Raw genomic sequence first — 21604 nt, forward strand, 5'->3', positions numbered from 1 at the left:
ATGCTTTTTGACTAGAATCACAGCAGGCATGATTTCCAGAACATTTTTCACCCCTCATTACTGTGCCTGTGACCTTACTCTTGGAAAAAAGAAAAAAGACCATGTCACCCTTTGTAAGAGCAATGCTGTGTCGACAACAGAAATTGCATATCAAAGCAGACACAAAAAAATCAAGAAAAAAAAACCACACTTCTCAATATGGAATTCATTTGGTTTAAATAGTGGGCAGGTTGGGGGGGATTTGGGAAGTGGTATGTTGTCCAAAGCTGAAAGCTCTCAAAACAGCAGTGTGATGAGCTGGGATCCAGGTTCAAAGCATCTGCCCACCTTTAAGTCATGCAAATTTTATTTGCATGTTTTAAGCCCAATGTTTGGCACATGTCATGTCACGTCTACAGTACCTTGATACATTTTACAAAGCAAGTTGCATGTAATCCAACGATCACCTGCGATGCCAATAAAATGCAGTATGTTAGCAAGGTAGGACTCGAAGGACACCCCACACAGCCGATGCTCCCCCATGATCACTGATGATGATTCATAAGCATCTTTTTGTATTTCAGCACTTGACTGGAGCTGTACAATAGCTCATTTTTTAAAAAGTAAACCCAAGGGCCTCCCAGCAACTGGCTGCACTGACATAAGACCAAAATGGTTCATAGTGACTGTTTTTGATGTGGCAGCACCGTGGCCCAGGTCCCCACCAGTGGCATGGAGCTGGCGGCTGGCACGGGCAATCGTGTTTTGGCACAAGGAGCACCAACACTCCCTGCACGCCCTGGCTGGACTGGAAGGGTCGCTTGGTATTTGGGCATTTTTGGGGGAGGTCTGCATTAGGTGTGCAGACCAGGGGGCATTATCCAGTGCTTCGGGACTGTTATATTTTCCTTTACGATATGATTAAGAGTCAAGGATGTGGCTGATGGACTCCCTGACCCTCACCTATCATGATGCCAACACTACTGGATCAAACACATTTTGTGAACAGTATTTGTCAACAGAAGAAACAGTTTTATTATTTTTAAGTCCATGTGATCTGGCAGACTAGACAGGGCTGAAAACACCTGCATTTTTAACCCATAGGATTTATATTAGAAAGTCATTCAAGCTTCTTTTTAGTCGCAGGGTTGTTTTAGCTCTGAGTCTGAAAACATGATTTAAGACAGAGAGAAGTGCAACGCATGTGTCTTTCAATTCTGGTATTCCTTCCTGGCCCCAATTCATACGACTATATTGCAGAATTTGACTGCACAGCTGCCATGAAATCAAAGCCTTCCACCAGGAGCCCAGTGCTGGGGTGAATGTAAAGGCACATGTTTGCAGATTGTGGTTAGAGGGGAACCCAGGAATAGCTGTGGCACACAAGCAAGAGATGTGCTGAGCAATTTCTTTGGCTTAACATTTCATTTGCAATAGCATTCAATAGTATTCCTGAGATCACTGACTGGTGGGTCAAGTCATCGTATTTCTTAACTGAATCTTTAGCAGATACCAAATTATTACTTTTAGTGAATCTGTCACAAAATCTTTCCTCACATTCAGTTCTGCACCTCAACGCACTCACGTAAGATAACAGAATTTGTAGCATACACCATGCATTACCATGTAGTCATTTTAGATGTTAAAAGAAATCAATCGGTATTACTGAAAAGAGGGTTGTACCTTCTGTATTTAATACCAAAAAACCACTTTCTTGCATTAGTCATTTCAGACTGACAAATTTCTAAAAATCAAAAAAGAAAAATATATATCCACACATTTGTTAAATAAACAACAAAATGTTATAAACAAAACAAAACTAAACAAAAAAGGGTCAAACTAGTTCTTTTACCTCATTAAAACATGCTCATGGTGAAAATTTATTTTACATATTTAAAATAGTACATTTAAAATTAGTTACATTACAGGTACAATGATGAACATTGCGACTATCCATTATATTGCACAACCTGACTTCATCAATATGAGTTTGTTTCTTTTCTTTTTTTTTTAAATAGTGCAAAATACTTTATACAGGAATGTACTTGGATGGGGGTCTTGCAAACCAAAAAATATTTTACAAACGTTACTGCGAACAGAAAAAAAAGAACAAACCAAAACAAAATTTAAAAAAAAAAGATACAAGCTGTACAAGGAAATTGCCATAGACAACAAAATCTCTCCTCTTAGAGAAGCGAACCTCAGTCCAACACAGGGCCTGATTATTTTTTTGCTAGATGCTGTTATAACCAATATATAGATTAGTAACTTAATACAACATAAATATAAGTCCAGTCCAAGCAGGTCCATGTTGGTGTAAAATGGTGTAACGTAAAATATGTCTTTAACCATCTATGGTTTTATTTCTCTCCAAAGTATAAACAAAATCCCACAAAACAAAAATAAGCCAAACCCAAGCTATCCACCATGGTTGCCCGATGCTCTGAATTGACCACTCAACTTGTTCCAATGGCACTGTAGATAAAAATCAGCAGGAATTCCCTACCATTTGGGTTTGTTTATTTTTATTTATTTATTTTTTTCCTCAAAAAATCCACATAGTGCTCCCAGTGAAGCCAACATGGCACTTACTTGATGCTTCCGTCGCTACTATCTGTGGTGGATTTAGTGAGGGGAGCCAAGATATTGCCAGGGATCCATCCTTCAGCAGCCGGAGAGTGGTCGTTTGCAGGCTGGTACACCAGGAACATGTTCTGCTGGTTGATAGCAAGGATCTGAACCACCTCTCCTTGATTCACACAGATCTCATCCTCCTTCAGTGCATAGTAATCCTTAATCACCACCATGGAAGAGGTCCCATTGCACCCTCCCAAATCAGTCTGTGGAAGTGGACACAAAAGAAACCTGGTGAGCAGGCGGTGCTGAGGAACCTGCCTTTTCTGACAGCAGTCACAGCAAGCACTTCATTTCCAGCCTAACTGCACCAGGGAAAAAGATACAAAACACATGCAAGTTCACATAGGTAAAGGAGGATTTTAAGCATCAGCAGGAACCTGATACAAATCAGCCTCCTGCTTCAGATTAGATTTCACAGCTGTTCTGAAGGTGACAGTGCCTTAGCAGTGTACTCATTTGCATGGTATTGCAGATGAACTACCTGTGCTGAACCAAATGCAGGGGAAGACCAATGAAGGCTCACATTAGAAGCCAAATGAATACTCACACATTTCATTGATCTTAAATATAGGTCATACTGGAAAGTGGCTTTGGTTAACCGCAGCCAGCAGCTGGGCCCAAACACCACTGACAGTTACTGCCTCCTTGGTTTGTGTGAATTGTGTTGGGGTAGTGCACACGCACCTGGATTACAACCTTCAGCTGGCATCTTTGGAGCTGTTACATGAGAAAAGGTCTAAACTATTTAAACCATCGGAGTAGACCTCTTCAGGAATGGGTGGTTAATGGACATTAAAGAGGTCTGAATATTGCTGTTGGTGATACTGCAAATGGAAATTCAGTTCACCAAGTCTGCAAACGTAGTGCCCTGAAGAACACTGGGGTCAGGGCTCCGGACAGGTTCTGTTCCAGATTTCCAGCTGAAGCGCCACCTGCCTGAATGCCAGAGCTTTCGCAGTCTCCATTTAACTTCAAATCACATTTCACACCATTGCTTCAGTATGTTGATTCCTGTTGGCCTGGTTAGCTTATAATTAAAGCTAACGTCACTGATAGTCTATGGTACAAGAAATGGACTATGAGATCATGTTTTATCAGATGAGTTCAGTACCTTGCTTTGATCGTACTTGTCTCCGGGCTGTGAATGTTCATACCCTGTGCTGCCATTGGAGGTAGATATCTTCAGGGGTGGGAGAGAGGGATTACGGCTTGTAGCCTTCAAAGGCTTCTCTGACCCTACTGGAACAGAAGAATAGGGTCTGCTGTTGGGCTGAGAGACCCTACCGGTCTGGGGCCTCAGCACTGCTGAGCTACTTTCTTTGCGTTGGTACTCTATGGGAGACTGTAGCGCTGCAAAAGAGGACAAGAATTAGCGATATGCTTTCAATGACATTGAAAGGGGATGTAGGGAGTGTGTGGGGTGACTCAGTCGGAGCAGATACATAAATTGCAAAACAAACAGGCACAGAAAATACCACCCATGGAAGCACATGGCACGTTCACAGCTAGACAGGATGCAAGCATGTCACGCTGTACTGTGCATGAACTGAACGCAGCAGTTCATGCTACTGGGAGGAACAGCTTCTCTAACGAGCACAGTGGGCTAACCCATTTGCCATTCATAGCACACGTAATTGCACTCAGTTTCTTTGAAATTGCACAAATGAAGTATCAGAAAAATAATCCTGAAAAAAAGAAGTCTGAATAAGAGATGTACAGCTTTTTTATAGTGAATTTTGCTTATCATCAGGAAACACAGATTAAGACCCATAAATCTCATTTGTGTATTCCCATGAGAGCTTGACTACTAAATTCTCTTCAAATATGCTGCACTGAAACCTTTCTCCCTATGCAATTTCTGTATTAACTACTTTGGCTCAAAGAAACCACTGGAGATGACCAGCAATTTAGGAAGTATAGATGGTACAACAATATCAATCCCAGCAGCCCAGACCTCTCCAGAAAACACCCAAAAAGCAATACTAAACAGCTCCACAAGCCTTTAAAAAGACTGCTTGTGAAAGAGTACATTTTGTAGTCATGGATAGAGCTTACACTCTGGGAAAAGGAAGGACAAAAATGCCAGATGGTGAAGAATTTGATATATTTGGAGGAGAAGGGACAAGGGCTGGGACTCACATGGGATGGGAAAGAGACAGATTTACTAGGCTCAGACTCCCATCCCCAGACCTATGGGTTTGTTTTCTGCATGTCATGTGGCTTTAATGGCTGATTTATAGGCAGTTAATGCTGTGTACATGCACCAGACTAAACCTACTGGAATGCGGAGAGACTAGTCTAGCAGGAGGCAGACAGGAGGACATAATGTCACAGCATCGGCCCAGCCAGGGAACCACAACAGAAGGAATGTCTTTCCCAACAAGAGGAAAAGGAAAGACAAACAGAAAGGCTCAGCACCACACAACATACTCTCTAATGTTCCCCTTTGAGAAAGGCAGGGCTGGTCCAACAAGAAACCACTTGATACTAGAGAACAAGAGACTAAAAAAATCAAGGAGGCCAGACCACTGTTTTCTTCAAAATCACACGTTTTAACGTAGACCTGTAGCAATCTGGAAGATTAATTGGCTCAAAAGCCTATGCAGTGACCCTTGCCACAGAAGTGAGTCGTGGGACTGCCACAGGGACTACCCATTTCACTCGCTTACCTCAACAGCCGCTGAAAATGCTTTGGTCCTGCTGCAGATCAGCCATTGAGTAGGAGGAGGGTTGGGGACATCTTTGACAGCGATTTTGACAGTGACATTTTTCTATCTATACAGCAGATTAGGCTGCAAGATCTTTAGCAATAAGACCTGAATGAGTACTCCTCTATCTTGAAACAATACATCCTTATCAGTGCCTTTAAAGAGTGCTCAGCTTGGAGCCCACTGGTGGCTACTAATTCCACAGTTAACTATGACAGTGATGCCAGGCTTCCAGTCTCCTATTCAATACCTGTTAGTATTCTTACAGGCTTCTGGCGAAAAATCAATGTCTGTGTACTTGCTCTCTCTCAAAAAAAAGCCCTCATAAAACATGATAAAAAAATATACAGATCAATCGCATTTTTCATAAGAAATACATCCATTGTTGACGTATGTTCTTTATCCATTGGTGACATATTTTCTTTATACCTTGCTTCTTAAAAGCAGAAGTAGAGAGCAGTCACTACAGGCAATCCTTTGCTGCACAGTCTGTTTCTTGAGCTTAGCAGCTTTTGTTATTCCAAGGGAAAATATGAAAAGCTTGAATATCACAGTGTAATTGCACCAAGTTTTACGTTTACAAACTGACTATGCAAATACTATGGTTTGTGCTTGGTGCCTTACTCTCTAGGGCTTCCCAGTTAAAGACAGAAAATCAGAGACAGCTTGGGCAAGAACTCACAGGGAATATCTTGTTATTAAGTTTACGTAGCATTGGCTCAGTGTGGATTTAATATGATTTTAAGGACAGAAAACATCCGCTTTAATGAAATGCAAAGCTAAAGAACGTATTTAAAGATTAGTCAGCCTCAATGAGATTACCTCCTAAAAGCCACTTAAATTGTTCTAAACTGGACAAGCTCTACTGGATACAATATCATTTTCTTGGATCTTATTTATAGGTTTAAAGTAAATCCTTAAGCCTGTGTTTTAATATAAATCTATTTTTACTTCTAGCTTCACAGATACTGAAAATTTTATTCCTAACCCATCATGTTCCTTGCTGGCCTCACAGAACAGAGGCTAAAGAGGGTCTATGAAGATGCTTCAGTAGAAAAAGGGACTCACCGGGAAGTAAGTCCTGGGAGGACAGAAGGGAAAAAGTTTAAAAAAAAAAAAGACAGACATGGAAGGGACACAAAACCACTGCAGTAGTGTCTATGGAGTCCTCACTAGGTTTACAGAAAAATTTCTGTAGCTGAGCATTACTGGACTTACTTTTATTCCAATAAGCCCTCATTCAAAGTCAATGGCACTGACACAAAACCAGCAAGTTTTGGTATCAGCCAGTCAAACAGGAGAATTCAAGCTGCTCATCTCACCAATCTCTTCAAGGAATCATTTTACAGTGACTGTACGAGGCCCTTTCAATTCCAAGTCATGAAAATCAAACAGCAAGCTTTGGAATCACGTGAAACACACTTTCTCTTCTCAGCTCAGCCATAGTTTTCAGACTTCCACGAACAGCCTTTGTAACCCTTTCCCATTTTACTTTTGAGAAGTAAAACTGTGCTAAATTAAAATTAACATATATATATATACACACACGCAACTCCACAATGAAGAAAAGAGAAGTTTTGTTTGGATGTGAATTGAAAGAGACTCTTCAGATTTTGCAACAAAAAATCCACAAACATAACACCCCAAATCTAACAACTTGTGCCAAGCCAAAATGTTTTGATTCAAGCTAGTAAATTTCTTTATAGATCATGTATTAAGTTTTTAAATATAGAATGCTTTTTAAAATAAGTTTCATTTTTTAAAAAATAAGCTGTTTTGAAATGAATAGTACAAAAGAATTTTGAAATGAATAGTGCGAAACAATTCTGGAAACTTCCAAAGAAATAATTCCCACTTTCTTGCTTCCAAACAAACAAAAAGAGATACTATTTTTAATTTTTGACTCTAGTCCTGGTTGCTTCTCTTTCCCTTACCCAATTGTGAGCAAGAACAAACTAAAATTGTTAACTGAATGGTTCCTTTGTATTTTCAAAATCTACACTTTTGTTGATCATGGGTGCATTATTATTATTATTATTTTTAATAGAAACACTATTTTAATTTGAAATAGTATTTCAAACAACCCTGAATCTATTCCTAAAGCAAAGTTGACATTTTGAAAAGACCTGTGTTCATGCAGAGCTCCTGTAGTTACCAGGAGAATCAAGCCCAGATGTTTCCTTGCCCTCTCTTTTTGTCGTTGTTGTTGAAAGCAGTTGCTGCCCCATGGAGTTTAGTACGGGAGTGGATGGATGGTGAGGCAGCCTTCATCCCACCTCATGTCCTCAGTTTGTAGCACATGGTGACATTAAGTAAGAGGCTCCTGGGGATATGACTTGCTCTGACTAAGTGGCAGATACTGTGTTGATACAATGGCATCCTGGTTTTGACATGGTCTTGGGAAGGGATGAGATTTAAAGCCTCTTTATAGAATGGAAAGCAGCAGATGATATAGCCTTGCATTTTTAAAGGATCTTGCATGAAAGTACCACCACAGCATGTCATTGACACAAGGGGCTTGAGATCTGAACATGAACCTGACTGATACAGCAGGTCGACCACACAGCAAGCCACTACCAAGCTGCCAAAATCAGCCCACAAGACACCGCTAATGGAGGCAGGCCAGAATGATCTGCAACCTTCAATGCAAGATGGAGTTCCTGCAGCCTCAGGGGTGGGCTCCAGAGCCACCCAGCAGTTCAGCACAGGCTTGCCCCATCCTCTTTCCCCATCCCACTCAGCCGATCTGGCATGCAGGACTGAGACCTCTGCACGGTGTTACTGAGGTGGTCTCCTTGATCACTAGCTGTCACCTATGGTAACTTCCTGCATGTACCGGGCTCTCATTTTCTCCATGGGATTTTCCTTATGAAAAATAAGTTGCTGAATGTTTTTCTTACAGAGGAACCGAAGATGCAAAGATTATGAGTCCCAGTTAGTGTCACAGTTTGGGAAACATTGCAAAGACCATGTACATACCATTTAGGAAATCTCTTTGTGTGTCCAGAACCTGGTTGATGTCCTGTACCCAAGCTTGCTGAATTTCTGGATTAGCTGCCTGTAAAATAACTCTCTCTGATGTTTCCCGGCTCATTAGGGCAAACTTGCAAGGATCATTGTCCACATTTTCTTCAATGATAAGGTAATTCATCTGAAATAAGCCAAGGTAAGCATGTGTTACATGGAGCATGATTTAGCATTACTCAAGAATCAGAATAAAATTGTTGTGAAAAGTTCCTGAAAATAATTGAGTCCAATAACAGACTGCCAGATTATAATCAGAAGAACTTGGCTCATATAGATTTAGGCAGATAGATCTTAAACTGAAATACGATGCTTAATAAAGCTGTTACAGATGTACCAGACATCCATCTGCCTTGTCTTCAATTACAATTTCTATTTTAAGGTGACACAGACTTGACTGATGTGCTAAAAAGTTACTGTAACACAAAAACATAGTTAAACTGTTCCTATTAAGATGTTAATAAGGTCTATCATTCCCCCAATTTAAATGAGTTTACATTTCTTATCCTCCATGGAAAGAAAGTCTCAATCTTTAGACTATTTTAAGACTGGAATGGACACTGTACGGGGATATACCAAAAAAAGAGCAATTCTCCGCAGACGCTCCAACAGATCTTATTTCTAGAGGATTACACCATCATCTGTGTGCAATCACTTCACTTGACTGTAGTCACAGATACTCTTCCTGGAAATCTCATGGATGGCAATTTCAGCTGCTGTCCTGTAAGATACCTCGTCCTTGTGAGGTGTCTGAGTAAGTGTACTCATAACTTTGAATTCTCCTGAGTTATTTGTATCTGTGATAGTAAACAAGAATAGGCTGGCATATCCCTTCTGCTTTGGAGGGCAATTTGGGGTTACTATAACGGAATCACGACAAGAACAATTTAATTTACAAGACAGCAACTGAAATTTCCATCCATGTGACTTCACAAGTTAGTCCCATGCAGGGAAAAAAAAAAAAACAACAACAAAAAACCCGACCCACAAACCAAAAAAGGAGGGTCCTCACTGTCAAAGACAGATAGCTCTGAAGACTAAGATCATTACACGCCTCTAGGTCTCTCTCCTATTGCTCTGAACGTCATTCAAGGTATGGAGAAATCCACCCCACATCTGAATGCTGTCCAGCACTCACACTGCAAGACAGAAGGAGCCTCTTCCTTCTCTTCTGGGGGTCCCTGTGGAGTTAGTGGGACAGGCAGAAACTCTTCTGACATGAAGACAAGGAAAGGAGTGGACAGTGAGCCTGGCCAGTGACTCTTCTGATCTCTTGCTCTTCTGGCTGACAGCCAAAGCAAGCAAGTCAATCCTGGTATGACTCTAAGAAAAGGACTCGCAGGTCAGAGTCCCACACCTACTGTTTGTGTCTCAGCGAGACGCATTTACCAAGGCTACCCACGTAGGTATTTTGAAACCTTGAAAGGTATCCAACTGAGAAACGTCCAAGAAGGGATGTGCTATTTCTGAATGCCAACTACCTCATTGCATAAAGAAGGGCTCTTTGCTAATGTAGGCCATCACGATGAAGCTTCTGTCACTGTCTGAGTGTGGCAGACCTTGGAGATAAGTATTTGGGAACCTAATCTCCCTGGCAGACCTGAATGGCTCCATCTGAAGTCATATGCACTTCTTACCCTAACAGAGAGGCCTCGGTGCTCAGCAGTGGCTGTGACACAGAGGAATGAAATGGGACCTCTGGTGCTGGCGAGGTCCTCCTGCTGTGTGGGAGAATGTGCTCAGCAGGGAAACAGCCTACATCTCTCAGGGAGTGTCTCCCAGGGAGCTGGACAAGCGTGACCAAAGACAGTACCGAAGCATTGCAATGGCCCACGTGCCATAAGATGGCTAGGCAACCTGATAATTGCTGCAAAGATAGCAAGATAGTAAAGAAAGCAGGTAAGAGCCAATATAGGGAATGGTCCTATCCCTGCAGGAAGGCACGAGAGCACAGCAAAGGCAGGCAGAAGCTGAAGCAGGGGCTGGGAGCAGGCTGTGAGTGCTGCTGGTGCACAGACTCCCTGCTGCAGTGGGGGAGATGCACATGGAGCCACAGGGGATCCCACATTTGCTGCAGGCACAGGAGAACGAGCTGTTTGCCAAATGGAAGAAAACAGGGAATGGAGAATTGTCACACAGAAATTTTAAAGCAACTCAGGCAGTGGGAACAGCATTATGTTCATAAGCTGTTTAACTAGAAAAGCAACCCATACCCTTGAGGCAAGCTAATTTTATTGACATTAGAAGAGATTTATTTTTCTCTCTTTATCTACAATATACAATTCGGGAATTGTTTCCTGCAGATAAAAGCTTCATTGTTATACATACAATAAACTGAAGCAAAAATGATTTACATTATTTCTATCTCCAACTTTAATCATGATTTAAATCAGCAGCAGGATAAAACCAAAGCTGATCATCTAAATCAAGATTAATGTTTATTTGTACACTTCAGGTTTTTCCTTTATAACTTATTACTTGGTTGGAAACTATGAAATACAGCGACTTGCAAATGGATATGCTTTTCAGTAAATGCTGCAGTTTCTGTCAGCCAAGAAGATGCCTATTATCTATTGTTTATTATCATAGATCATATGGTTAATATGCATTATTTTACCTGGCATTGTTCTCTTCTGTTTCATATTAATGCACCATTTAAAATTCAGTGCAAACACAATGCATTCTCCCTATATTTTAACTATATCTTTGGAAAGGAAATCAGTCCCAGACTGGTTTATCACCTTTGAATAATCAAGACATTCAGATGAACCAGTGACTCTGCTCTTTCTGCAGCCACAGCAAAGGCTGTTCTACTGAAAGAGGTGTAGCACACATTCACCCTCAGCTACCATTTCAGAGGGGAATTTTGCATTTGTTAAACAAACATAAAAACCCTTGAAAAAGAACACAAACAAACATGCTTTCCCTGGTTACTTTCAGTTTTTACTTTTAATTCCAATCCCATACTCTAGAAAGGTTATTTTAAAAATAAAATTAATTTCTTAAAACTTTCTCGATAGTTTAGCTAGTTTTGTAATTACTGTTTTTTTTTTGTTTGCTTTTGACATAGTTCTGTCTCGTGCAACACTCACATTTACACTAAGAGCAATACCCCAGGAAAGGTATTTCCAGTAATGTCACATCCAGGCTTAATATTGACTTACAGTTAGACGAGTGTTTTGTTTACCCCACCTTTTATAATCATGCTTAAACGCAACTATTATACACTTACTTTGACTACTGCAGGCTTTGTAGCAATATTTGCTAGCTTAGAGCTATGAGTGTCAGAGGCTCTGCCCTGGCTGTGCTTCCTCTAAAAATCACCCAGTAAATTTAGACAACCAGTGGTTTATTTAGTGTTGTTGGTCTCAAATGGCTTCTGATGTACTGAAAAGTAAATGCAAGTGTTTTCTGCAAATTGTTGTCCAGCTATGGCAGGACAGACCTGAATCACAGTACGGAAAATTGATAAGATTTCCCTATGTGACAATCATATAGAATAAACCTCTCCCACTCCATTTCTTACCTTTATGCTTTTCTTGAACATGTAGCCTGGTGTTAAAGATCCTTTCCTAAGCAGTTCACTGAAGATAACTATTTGCTCAAAGAGAAACACCCTACGTTCCTTTGGTCGGGACTGAACTCCGGAATCCTGCTCAGTCACATAGAAGGTGTCCTGCTGCAGCAGCTTGCCTTGAGCTGTCAGCTTGCCCTGAGAAGCAGACAAGGCACCAATGTTACAGATCCCAACCCAGCATGGTCCCTTGAGATGATCTGCTATATTTCAAGCAGAGCTGAATTCATTTGAGACATTTCCCCTCTAATTTATTAAAGCAGCAATCTTTTAAATCAAGAACTCAGTTTAAGGACAATAACACAAGTTTTCTTTACTGTCATCGCCACCATATGTACATATAAAACCAAAAGCAAGTAGACTGTTTTTGTACTTAATTTCAAACACTGTTCTCATTAAGTAATTTGCTACTGTAGTGCCTTGGATTCCCTCTGGTCATGTGTTCATCTCCCCCAAACCCGAAGTGAAAGAGGCAACCTCTGAAGGTGCGAAACAGGACCTACCTGTTTGCAGGAATGCCGTGATGTATAACAAGGTATGAGAAACTTAAACTTCATTTTGGAGATAAGACATCTCACTGGGTCTGCCAAAGACTACACTGGCTTAGTTACAAACCCCAAGTTGTAACCTGTGGGGTTATAACTCACGAGTCCCCTCCTGGATGTTGCCAAACTTGGAGGGAGCTGTTAATGTTAGGTGACCTTACTAACAGGCAGAGCGGTCTGGTTCAATGTTTATTTTGCTCTGACAACAGAGATAAGAAGTCTAATTCAGGCTTGCAGAAGCTTTCACAGACCTCACATTTTGAAGAAACAATAGCTTGATTGTTATAAGTTTAGAATGACACCTTCAAAACCTCACTAAAGCATGCAGCTCACCACTGGAGAAGAGCGAGCACTAGATAAACAGCCTGGGATGGGGCTGATTGTAGAGACAATCATAGAAAGATAAAACACCATTCCTAGCCTGGTTGTTATTACAAGCAGAACGTACCTCAAAGCCCTGGAGGCGACCCAGGTTCATCATATCATTGCAGCGTTTCGGTACAAGGCACATTAATTCAACTGCTTTCTGTTAAGGAAAACAAAGGTTGTATTGGTACGAGGAAATCAGAGGGTCCCTAAAAGCGAAGTGTCAAACAATGGACTCCGACAGCATAGTCACTGCTAGAAATTATTCACGTTGAGGCCCTCATGTACTGAACATTTACAGTAATGTCTAAAAGAGGACCATGCCTTCATCTTTTCTTCTGACTGAAGCTAAAGAGAAACATCACATTTGAAATATCAGCGGGATCTTCAATCGTTGTCAAAAGACTACTGGGGTTTTCATTTCTGCATATAAAGTGCCATTAGAAAATGCAGTACCACTGTCCAGACCATGAAAACATACCTCTATATCCGAGCACTCCAGCCCAGCTTTTTCACTGTACCGCAGGAAGTCCTAGAGAAAGCAGAAAGATTTGCATTAAGGCACTTCAGAAAGAGAAGACAGAAGATGTCAGTTTTAAAAAAGAAAAAGTGTATTTAGCATGCGAGTTTCTGAGAAGGAACTTGCTAATATTAATGAATACATCTTCAAAAGTTGCTGAATGTTATAACCACTTTGTAGATATGGAAAAGGGGTGTGGATGGTTGCTGAAAATACCACAAAAAAAGACAAAGATGGGATTAGCCCTCGGGAATGCTGACTTGGTCCCTGTCTTAAGCCACAGGACCACACATGCTTGAGGAATTTTCTTTTCCTTTTGGCATTTCAGGGAACATGCTGCTGTCTCTTCACAAGTGTGCAGTTATGAAACTGTGGGCTGATGGCAGCCTGCTTGAGACTAGTTCAAAAAAGAGGAGAAACCACCTCAGAGTCCTGGTACTGCTGGAAATTACAGTGTATGGTTCAGACATGCCTAATTTTGGATGTTACCTTGAGACCCCTAAGGATGAATATTCAGAAATGCTGAGTAATTGGCATAGTGAATAAAGTCAGCAGAAACCACAGTGGTCATACTCCTTGGGGAAAAAATTACCATGGACTCCCCAGATTTTCAGACCGGAATATTGTGGAAATATGTTTTGCATGCTAATTTGAAGAGAGATATTCAGCGATAAGATACTCTGAGACATTCAGAATAAATAGTGACATACCATTCAGCACCAAAGAATGGCTTTATTAACCGTCTCGTGTGCATGTACTGCAATTTAAAAAACTTGAATGCAAGTTTGCTTTGAAATTTTAGAGGATGAAAATTTATATTTGAAATTTATTTTCCTATAAAAATATTCCAACAGAAAATTATTTTAAAAAATCTTCTGATTATCATCAATTACAAACTATTCCCACAGATGGGACCCTCCTGCTCTCTGGACGTTTTTCACAGGATGCTACCATTGTATGCCCACATATAAATATTCTTTCTTCCTAATTTTATGAAGTTATTCTTCAATTAAAACTAAGGCTGATTTAAAATAACAGTGTCTAGTACAAGATCCAAACTACATCTTTCCACTCACCTTGAGAAGAAGCTGATATTTAGTTATTCTTTGAATGGGTTTGATCAGGAAATCACTGATGGTTAGTCGTTGGTTTATTTCCTGTTGAACCTCCTAAAGATTGAGGATTAAAAAACAATTGCAAAGAAGCACAGAGTAAGGCAGAGATAAAATGTCTCCACAGAGACTTATTTCTACAGAAAGCTGATCTGTTCTTAATCTTTTGTTTGCAAAAGGGTATTTTAGAGGATTTAAAAATCTGGCATATCCTATTTAGGCAGGGACTGGGTAAAAGTCATGACCCAGCTGGAAGACATTTGAAAGCACAAGATTCCTTCCCACTTCGAGCTGACCGAGCAGGGCTGCAAGGTCTGGAGACTGCTCTCTCCACTGCGGCAGGGATTTGCTCACAAACAAGTCCTACAGAACACGCCTTGTGCCCTTGGGTGAAACAAAATATCTTCCCATTGCTAAACAAGCTTCTTTCACATTAATATCTAAATGTGTCTAGTCCCACAGATTTCTTGAAACAACATTATTGGAAATTTATGAGAGGCACCACCCAGCTCCAAGAACTTTCACCTCCTCCCCTGTTTGTAGGCTACAGATTAAAAAGTCTGTTTTATTTTGGACAGAATTCAGTTGTGGCACTCTGAAGACGACAGACACTGAGCACTGGATCAAGTATGTATTAGAAATTAACATTAGAAATTGAGACAAAATGAACTTTTCTTCCCCATAGCAGAGAATTTAGCAGCATGCACAATACCAACATGATCTGGAGTTTGTTTTAGACAAACCTCATGGGTTACAGAATAGTCTTCTTTGCTAGGACTCACAGCTGTAAGTAGCAATAATGGATAATGAGCCACGCTTACCTCAAAATATGCCTCATACTCAGCTACTATGTATTCAGATCGTGGCTTATTTTGGCAATACACCACATACATGTGTAATCGGCGCTCCTGTGAAAACAAGATGCACAGCAGCCTGGTGAGATACTGGCTACGGTTCTGCTATTACAAGCTGGTAGAAAATTGCTAAAATGTTCTGCTAGGTCATCTTTCTTTTTAGTTTAATCAAAGATTTAGTTTCCTGAAGTGGGGAAGCAAACTGATAACTGGTTCTGTTTCCCACTTCTGCCCCTTAGGCAAGGGAAGTTTCCATGGGGGAAGCCAGTTAAGTGAGAGACCAATTTTTCCCCCAAAATAAGAAGTCTGCAAGAAGATGGTGACTAATGTTTCAGGGAAACCCATCTGCTCGCTGAAGATGAATAACGATGTTTAAATTAAGTTTAGACATGTAAAAATATCAAGACAACACAAGCAGATGCTTTTGGAAAGGAGTTATCACACTTTAAATGACGATTAGACTAGAGATAGGTAACAAAATAAAACTTACATGCTTAATAAAAAGCTGTGCTAAACGGTCATGCTCTTGAAGACATTTTTCCAGTTCAGCCAGGAAAAAGCTGAAAGAAAGGATATCAACATTTCAGAAGACTTTTTTTAGGTCATACCAGGGCAAATCAGTCATCCTTCAGTAATATATCAATGCAATTTTAGCTAGAGTATTCAATAATAAATGAAAAGACAAGCCTGGCTTCAGCCCTTAATGGTGGCATTTCTATAACAGTAGATGAGAGCTGTGAAATATGGAGATCTTGTCTTGCAAACTATCTGGTCTTCTTTACTGTTACACTTACAGAGGTTTCAGGTTTTTAAAACTGCCAATGACTAACTGCAAGAGTTGCATTCCTTCACTGAGAACTTCTAAAGTAAGACTTGTCTGTGTATCAAAACACTTGTGAAAACTCAACTGAAGCTTTACCAGGAGTTCTCAGTTGCATGAGCAGATTTGCAATACTGGTCATCATGAAAGAGATGCAGAAGTTTTCACTTGAGTAAACAAATCAACACCTTTTTGGTCACAGAGTACCGGCCTGTTCTATTTTATGCTGTTTCTCAATATATTACCATTAGTTTTATTCATAAACTCAGCCTCTATCTTGACCTGCACCTTTTGTAGTGCCTGCTTGAATGCCCTTTCCAAGAATACACTGAGGTGCCTGGAAGTGAGGTATTATCATCTCAACTAAAGTTTAGAAATGCTGACAGGTTTTTCTAACTGGTAGGTAAATCCTGACAATCTCCATTTCCATGATGTTCCTCTTTTTCACTGCAGGATTTCTGTCTCAAATGCCTCCATGGATTTGCTACAGTAACCAGCTGCAGAGTATATGCCAGCAATGGTCTGGCCCCAAGAAATCCCAGAACCTCCAAGAAGATGTATGTTGAACGGCTGTCCTAACTGAACAACCCTATCACTACCATCAGCTACAGCTACTTTCATAACTCAATCCTGTAAAAAAAGTTAAATTCATCTGCATTTAAACAGACTTCTTGACCCAGATATGCAGAACTAAAAATAGAGACTCCCTCCCCGTGCGTTACAGAAAACTCTTATCATCACATTTAAACAATGAATGGCACTGGTTAAAATGCTCTATTGCTGGTATAAACTTAATATTTTTCTGGTATTTTTATGCTTTGCGCTCCCAAGAGCTGTTGTCAGAACATAAGGACAGGACCTGATAGGCACCCAAGAGATGCATGATGGCAATGACACTGTGACTCCTTGATGAGGGAAATGTCCAGAGCCAAAGGAATACCTAGTCTGGTGTCCATTGCTCAGATATGCACACTGCCTGTGCTCCAATTCTAGTTAGCCAAAGGCGTGGGGTTTTTCTGAGTGGCAGAGTTGAAACGGTGACCACATTATCCAAAAGCACGACCCTGCTGTTCATAAAGTTACAGTAGAATGGCTCTGGGTTTGAAATAACCCTTGTATTTCCAGCAACTTTTCAAAAGCTGCTTGAAGGGGGACAGAATAAGATTTTCAAGGAAAAGAGTTCCTAACTCAGAGTCAAAAGCATCAGACAGGCCAAAGCCTGTCAGAGTTTTTATGCAAGAAGTATCTCATCACCCTCCTAGCCTAATAATGCTTCTGTGGTCAGCATTCTTGATCCTATCAGCTGCATGTGCAGATGCTAGTGTTGCTTAGAACCACCAGATCCATGCCCACAAACCCCAGAGAGCCGAGAAGAGGGTGACGTAGTAGTAGTTCATACAAAGGAAGGAAACAATGATTTTCCAACATTGCTACCACTCAGCGGCGGGATGAATTCAGCCTATAGCTGTGACCCAAGCAAGAGAGTTACGGCAGCCTCAGCAGCTTTTTGGGGATCCAGCAAGCACCCCACAAGCAACACCCTTCTTGGAGCTATGCTGGGACAGCTGAGGAGCCCTGCATTGGTTCAGGAGCCCTGGACTGACTGCAGTGATGTCTCCCATGGAGCCTCTTGTTGTGGCTCCCCAGCAAGGAATTGCAAAGCCATTGGCAGCACAGCACTGACACAGACTCTCTCGTGATCCACAACATCTTTGTCACCCTGACCAGCACTCCTGGCATAGGGTGTGAACCAGCATGAAGCTGTATCTGCAATCAGAGATGATACCACAAACACCCTCCCATGAAGACAGCCAGTGCAAAGCTGCAGCCCACTGCATTTTTTTTTCACTGGGAAAAAGGATTTTATGTAGGATTGATGCTTTGCATCATGCAGCTCTGCCATTTTTGGTTGGGTAGACAGAGCCTTATATCAGGATCTAGTATACTGCTGAACTGTGGATAAAAGCACATGAACTGTAACATTCTCGGTAGTCACAGCAGCCATGATTTGTAAAGTCAGGAGGCAGCACTTACAAACGAGCAGAGACCATTTAAAGTGAGGCAACATCCTTTGGAAGCTCGGCCCTGAATGACCTGCTGATGTTCAAGTAAAAGCAGCTTAGATGTACAGATACTACATCCCCAGTCCTTCATAAACGAGTGGTTACAAGGGTGCTTAAAAGCAAATTAAACCGATGACTTACTCTTTGTGCCAGTCATAGATCTGGTGAATATTGCCAAATACTATCTTGTCTTTCCCTTTCATATCTTCAGAAACTCCTTTTTCTTCTATTCGCTTCATGAAGCCCTTTAGGATTAATGATCAGTGATTAGCAAAGGGTTCACTTAAAGAATAGTGAATAAAGAGTAATAAAGAATAATTACACTCATTGAAAAAAAAAGTAAAAGTTTAATGTCAGGCTTTTTGCTTTGAAAACACTTAAAATACCTTTTTTTTTTTTTACAACTTAAAATCAGAAACCCATCTAGATACTCTAAATTACATAGTCTGCTTAAAAGAAAACTTTAAAGGATTTATTCTGAATAACTACAGTTGTTTTAGGAACCTTTGTCAGATGTCATTGAAGTGACAAGTGCAATTAGAAGATAAAAGTTAAACAAAAGTAGCTTATCATGCTCTTGGCTTTGCTGGTAAGAGGGAGAAGCCAGACTCTGTACAGACAAAATTCTTCTGTTCATCACCATGAACGTTTTGTGGGAGCACAAAGCCATGCAGCAAGTTTAAAGAGTCACATGAACAGGATTTCTCACACCTCCTGAGAGTTTCTTTATAAGTCTTTGGAGCACTGCAGCCCTGTTAGCTTTGCCAGTGGAGCGTGATGTAAACAGAAGATAACACAAAGGTCTTCAAGTTTGGAAGCTCTTGAAAATCACTGCTAGACGGGCTGATAATTCTCCTTGGACTAGTGAATGCTAGAAGCATTCCTGAAAGCCCACTTCAACCGAGTGCCTCCAGTTCTCAGTCCTTGCTGGGAATCAAACCGGACCATGCGTGTGAGTTGTCTCTGACAGGTGATCCCTAGGGATCAGCCAGGTCTTTACAAGTTGAAACTTACAAAACGATGACTGCTTTTGAAAAAAAAATAGGAAAAAAAACTAAACAAAAAAACTCCCTCTATGTTATCTCAAGGTTTGTGGGTGTGGGTTTTTTTTCTTTTTTTTTTTCCCCAAAAACATGAATCCATTGGCCACACACGCAACTCAGCGCAGATCCGAAGCCAAACTTCAGGAAGGTACTCAAACACAGCACTGCAGCCCCGGTGCAAACTCAAGGAAAGTATGTGCTACCACTGCTCAGTATTGATTTGAAGTGGTATCACTGCATGACAGCAAGAATGGAATGAAATAAATGGAAGGGGCATAAATTATTCTCTCCCACTGCCCTCAAGGCTACAGCAGAGATTGTTAGATGCAGGGTAGCCAAGAAAAACCTTTGCATGGAGTTGAAACCTAAAATACAACATTTGTTAGATGGAAACAGAAATAGTTTCCGAAGACATTTCTTCTTGTTTCTGTCAACATGAGGAGGGGACCACGGAAGCAGTGTGCGAAATAAACCAGTTTGTTTCTCATGCTGTATTTTTTGTTGTTGCCACTTTGCAGCATGGTGTTTGTTAGTGAGAAAACATTTTGCATAGCAGGGCTTGCTTCAGCTCACCTCCACAACAGTTCCCAAGTCTTTGACGTAGTCTTTTTCGGTCTGCACCAGCTCATTTAAGACAAACCTAAATTAAAACAGAATACACGCATTTGACCATGTTCCTTGATGTTACTGTTTGGTCCTCTTACGACATATTACCTCTTGAAACAAAACCAGCACCATCCCAGGAAACACAACCTGACTCTCTCTTCGCTCATAGCTCAGTGGGACAAAAAGGACAAAAACTTCACATTTCAGGCCAGAGTAGTTTCAGTGCTCTTAACTCGTCTCTCATTCTTCCCCTCTTTCACACCAGGTCCCAGGGCAGTGCTAGACCAGCAGCACAACCAGGTGCCTCTGCTTTGAACCAACTCTCCCTGCCCTGCTCTCATCTGTCCCACCCCCCCATGCAGCCCTCCTGATAGCAATGGGGACATTTCCCAACCCATTTTGCAGCATTTAGAAGAGTTTCTTGCCCCAGTTAAGATGTAATTTGGAAGCTTCAAACATTGGAAAACAAGTTCTCCTTCCTGCCTTAATGCAGAGCTTAATCTCTCAGCCTAGGTAATCCTTGTGGGGGTGTCCAGTGATTTCCACTTATCTCAGAACTAATAATCCCGGGGAGGAGAGTCAGCTAATGAAGGCTTGATGCATGCAAACAACACCGAGCTAAAAAAAACAACAACCCTCCTTTGTATGTCAAATTGACTAATCACACAATGTTCTTTCGAGGACAATTTCAAGAAGTTACAGCTTGCTGCAGACAGTTTTCCTCTCAATTACGCCAATATACGGATTTGGCACATGACAAATAAACTCCATCTGTGCTCCAGCTCTCTCCGGCGGTAACGAGGCTAACAAGATAGAGGAGCGCTTTCATGTCTAATATCGCTCTGTTCATGTCAATCAGCAGGCTGACCCACTTGAAGCGATAGGTCTGAGGGCAAACAGTGCTAAGATAAAAGCCTGCTTGAGAATATCTAGGGGAAGAAAAACACAAGCTGGCTTTTGGCTCCAATACAATGGCTGAGCTCCCGAGGTGTCCCTTGCTTGGACGGAGCAGAGGAGCTGCTTGGATGCAGGGAGGAGATGCTCGGACACGAGGCAGAGAGAGGTCAGACAGCTCCATGTTCATTTGAGAGTGAAATCCAGCCCCCTTGGCAGAGGCCTGGGCTGGCAGCGGTGGTGCCAGATGCTTGTGCTCTCGGCAGCGCCCTGCCAAGCTACGTGCCTGGGTAGTAAACACGAGCGGGGCAGAAGGCTGCTCCCTCACACAGCAGCCGCGTGCGGCCTGGCCGAGTGCGTCCCGTGAGGTGCCCTCTCGCTGGCTGACCTGGTGCCCTTGGGACAGGCTGGCCATGTCTCACCCACACAGGCTCAAATCCCCTCTGTCAGCACTGCTCCTGGTGGAGCAGAGGGGTGCCCAGAGGCTGGGGAACCTCTGCCACCACCCACCCCCATCTCCCCGGTTTCACCTGCTGTGAGGGTACAGCTGGCCAAAGCCTGCTCTGAAAATGAAGCAGCAGATTAAACCTGCCAATTTGTACCCGTTTTAGGAACCAGGGTCTCTATCTCCATTACTTAAGTTAAACTTGGCACTAGGGTTCCCCAGCTCCCCTCTCCCTAAAAAGCAAAAAAAAAAAAAAAAAAAAAAAAACAGCCTTCGTCCTCTGCTAGTTCCCTGAAGCCTGTCTGACACAGGCAGTCCCAAATTTGAGATTTCTAAGAAGTGTGTTGCCAAAATTCGAGATCACTCATCTCCTCATCTGACAACACAGAGCGAGGGCAGGCAGGCAGTTGCTCA

At 41.6% G+C, this 21604-nt stretch overlaps 1 protein-coding gene across 5 annotated transcripts in view; it reads right to left on the reverse strand.

The window, feature by feature from the left end:
• The window catches only part of KALRN (kalirin RhoGEF kinase), a 497270-nt gene that overhangs the window by 22859 nt on the left and 452807 nt on the right, over positions 1 to 21604 (reverse strand). For 3 of the 5 annotated variants that reach the window (XM_050711733.1, XM_035536747.2, XM_035536748.1), the window contains 11 exons: positions 19819 to 19885; positions 18344 to 18447; positions 15810 to 15879; positions 15287 to 15373; positions 14430 to 14522; positions 13315 to 13365; positions 12916 to 12993; positions 11875 to 12060; positions 8304 to 8475; positions 3728 to 3966; positions 2572 to 2819 (listed from right to left, as the gene is read on the reverse strand). In XM_050711733.1, coding sequence (XP_050567690.1) covers positions 2572 to 2819; positions 3728 to 3966; positions 8304 to 8475; positions 11875 to 12060; positions 12916 to 12993; positions 13315 to 13365; positions 14430 to 14522; positions 15287 to 15373; positions 15810 to 15879; positions 18344 to 18447; positions 19819 to 19885 — 1395 coding nt within the window. Of the gene's footprint in view, positions 1 to 993; positions 2820 to 3727; positions 3967 to 8303; positions 8476 to 11874; positions 12061 to 12915; positions 12994 to 13314; positions 13366 to 14429; positions 14523 to 15286; positions 15374 to 15809; positions 15880 to 18343; positions 18448 to 19818; positions 19886 to 21604 lie in introns of those variants that run through there. The other 2 variants (XM_035536750.2, XM_035536749.2) reach the window with 2 other exon arrangements.

This window comes from Cygnus atratus, chromosome 6, assembly GCF_013377495.2.
Source record: "Cygnus atratus isolate AKBS03 ecotype Queensland, Australia chromosome 6, CAtr_DNAZoo_HiC_assembly, whole genome shotgun sequence".
In the NCBI taxonomy this organism is placed as follows: Eukaryota; Metazoa; Chordata; class Aves; order Anseriformes; family Anatidae; genus Cygnus; species Cygnus atratus.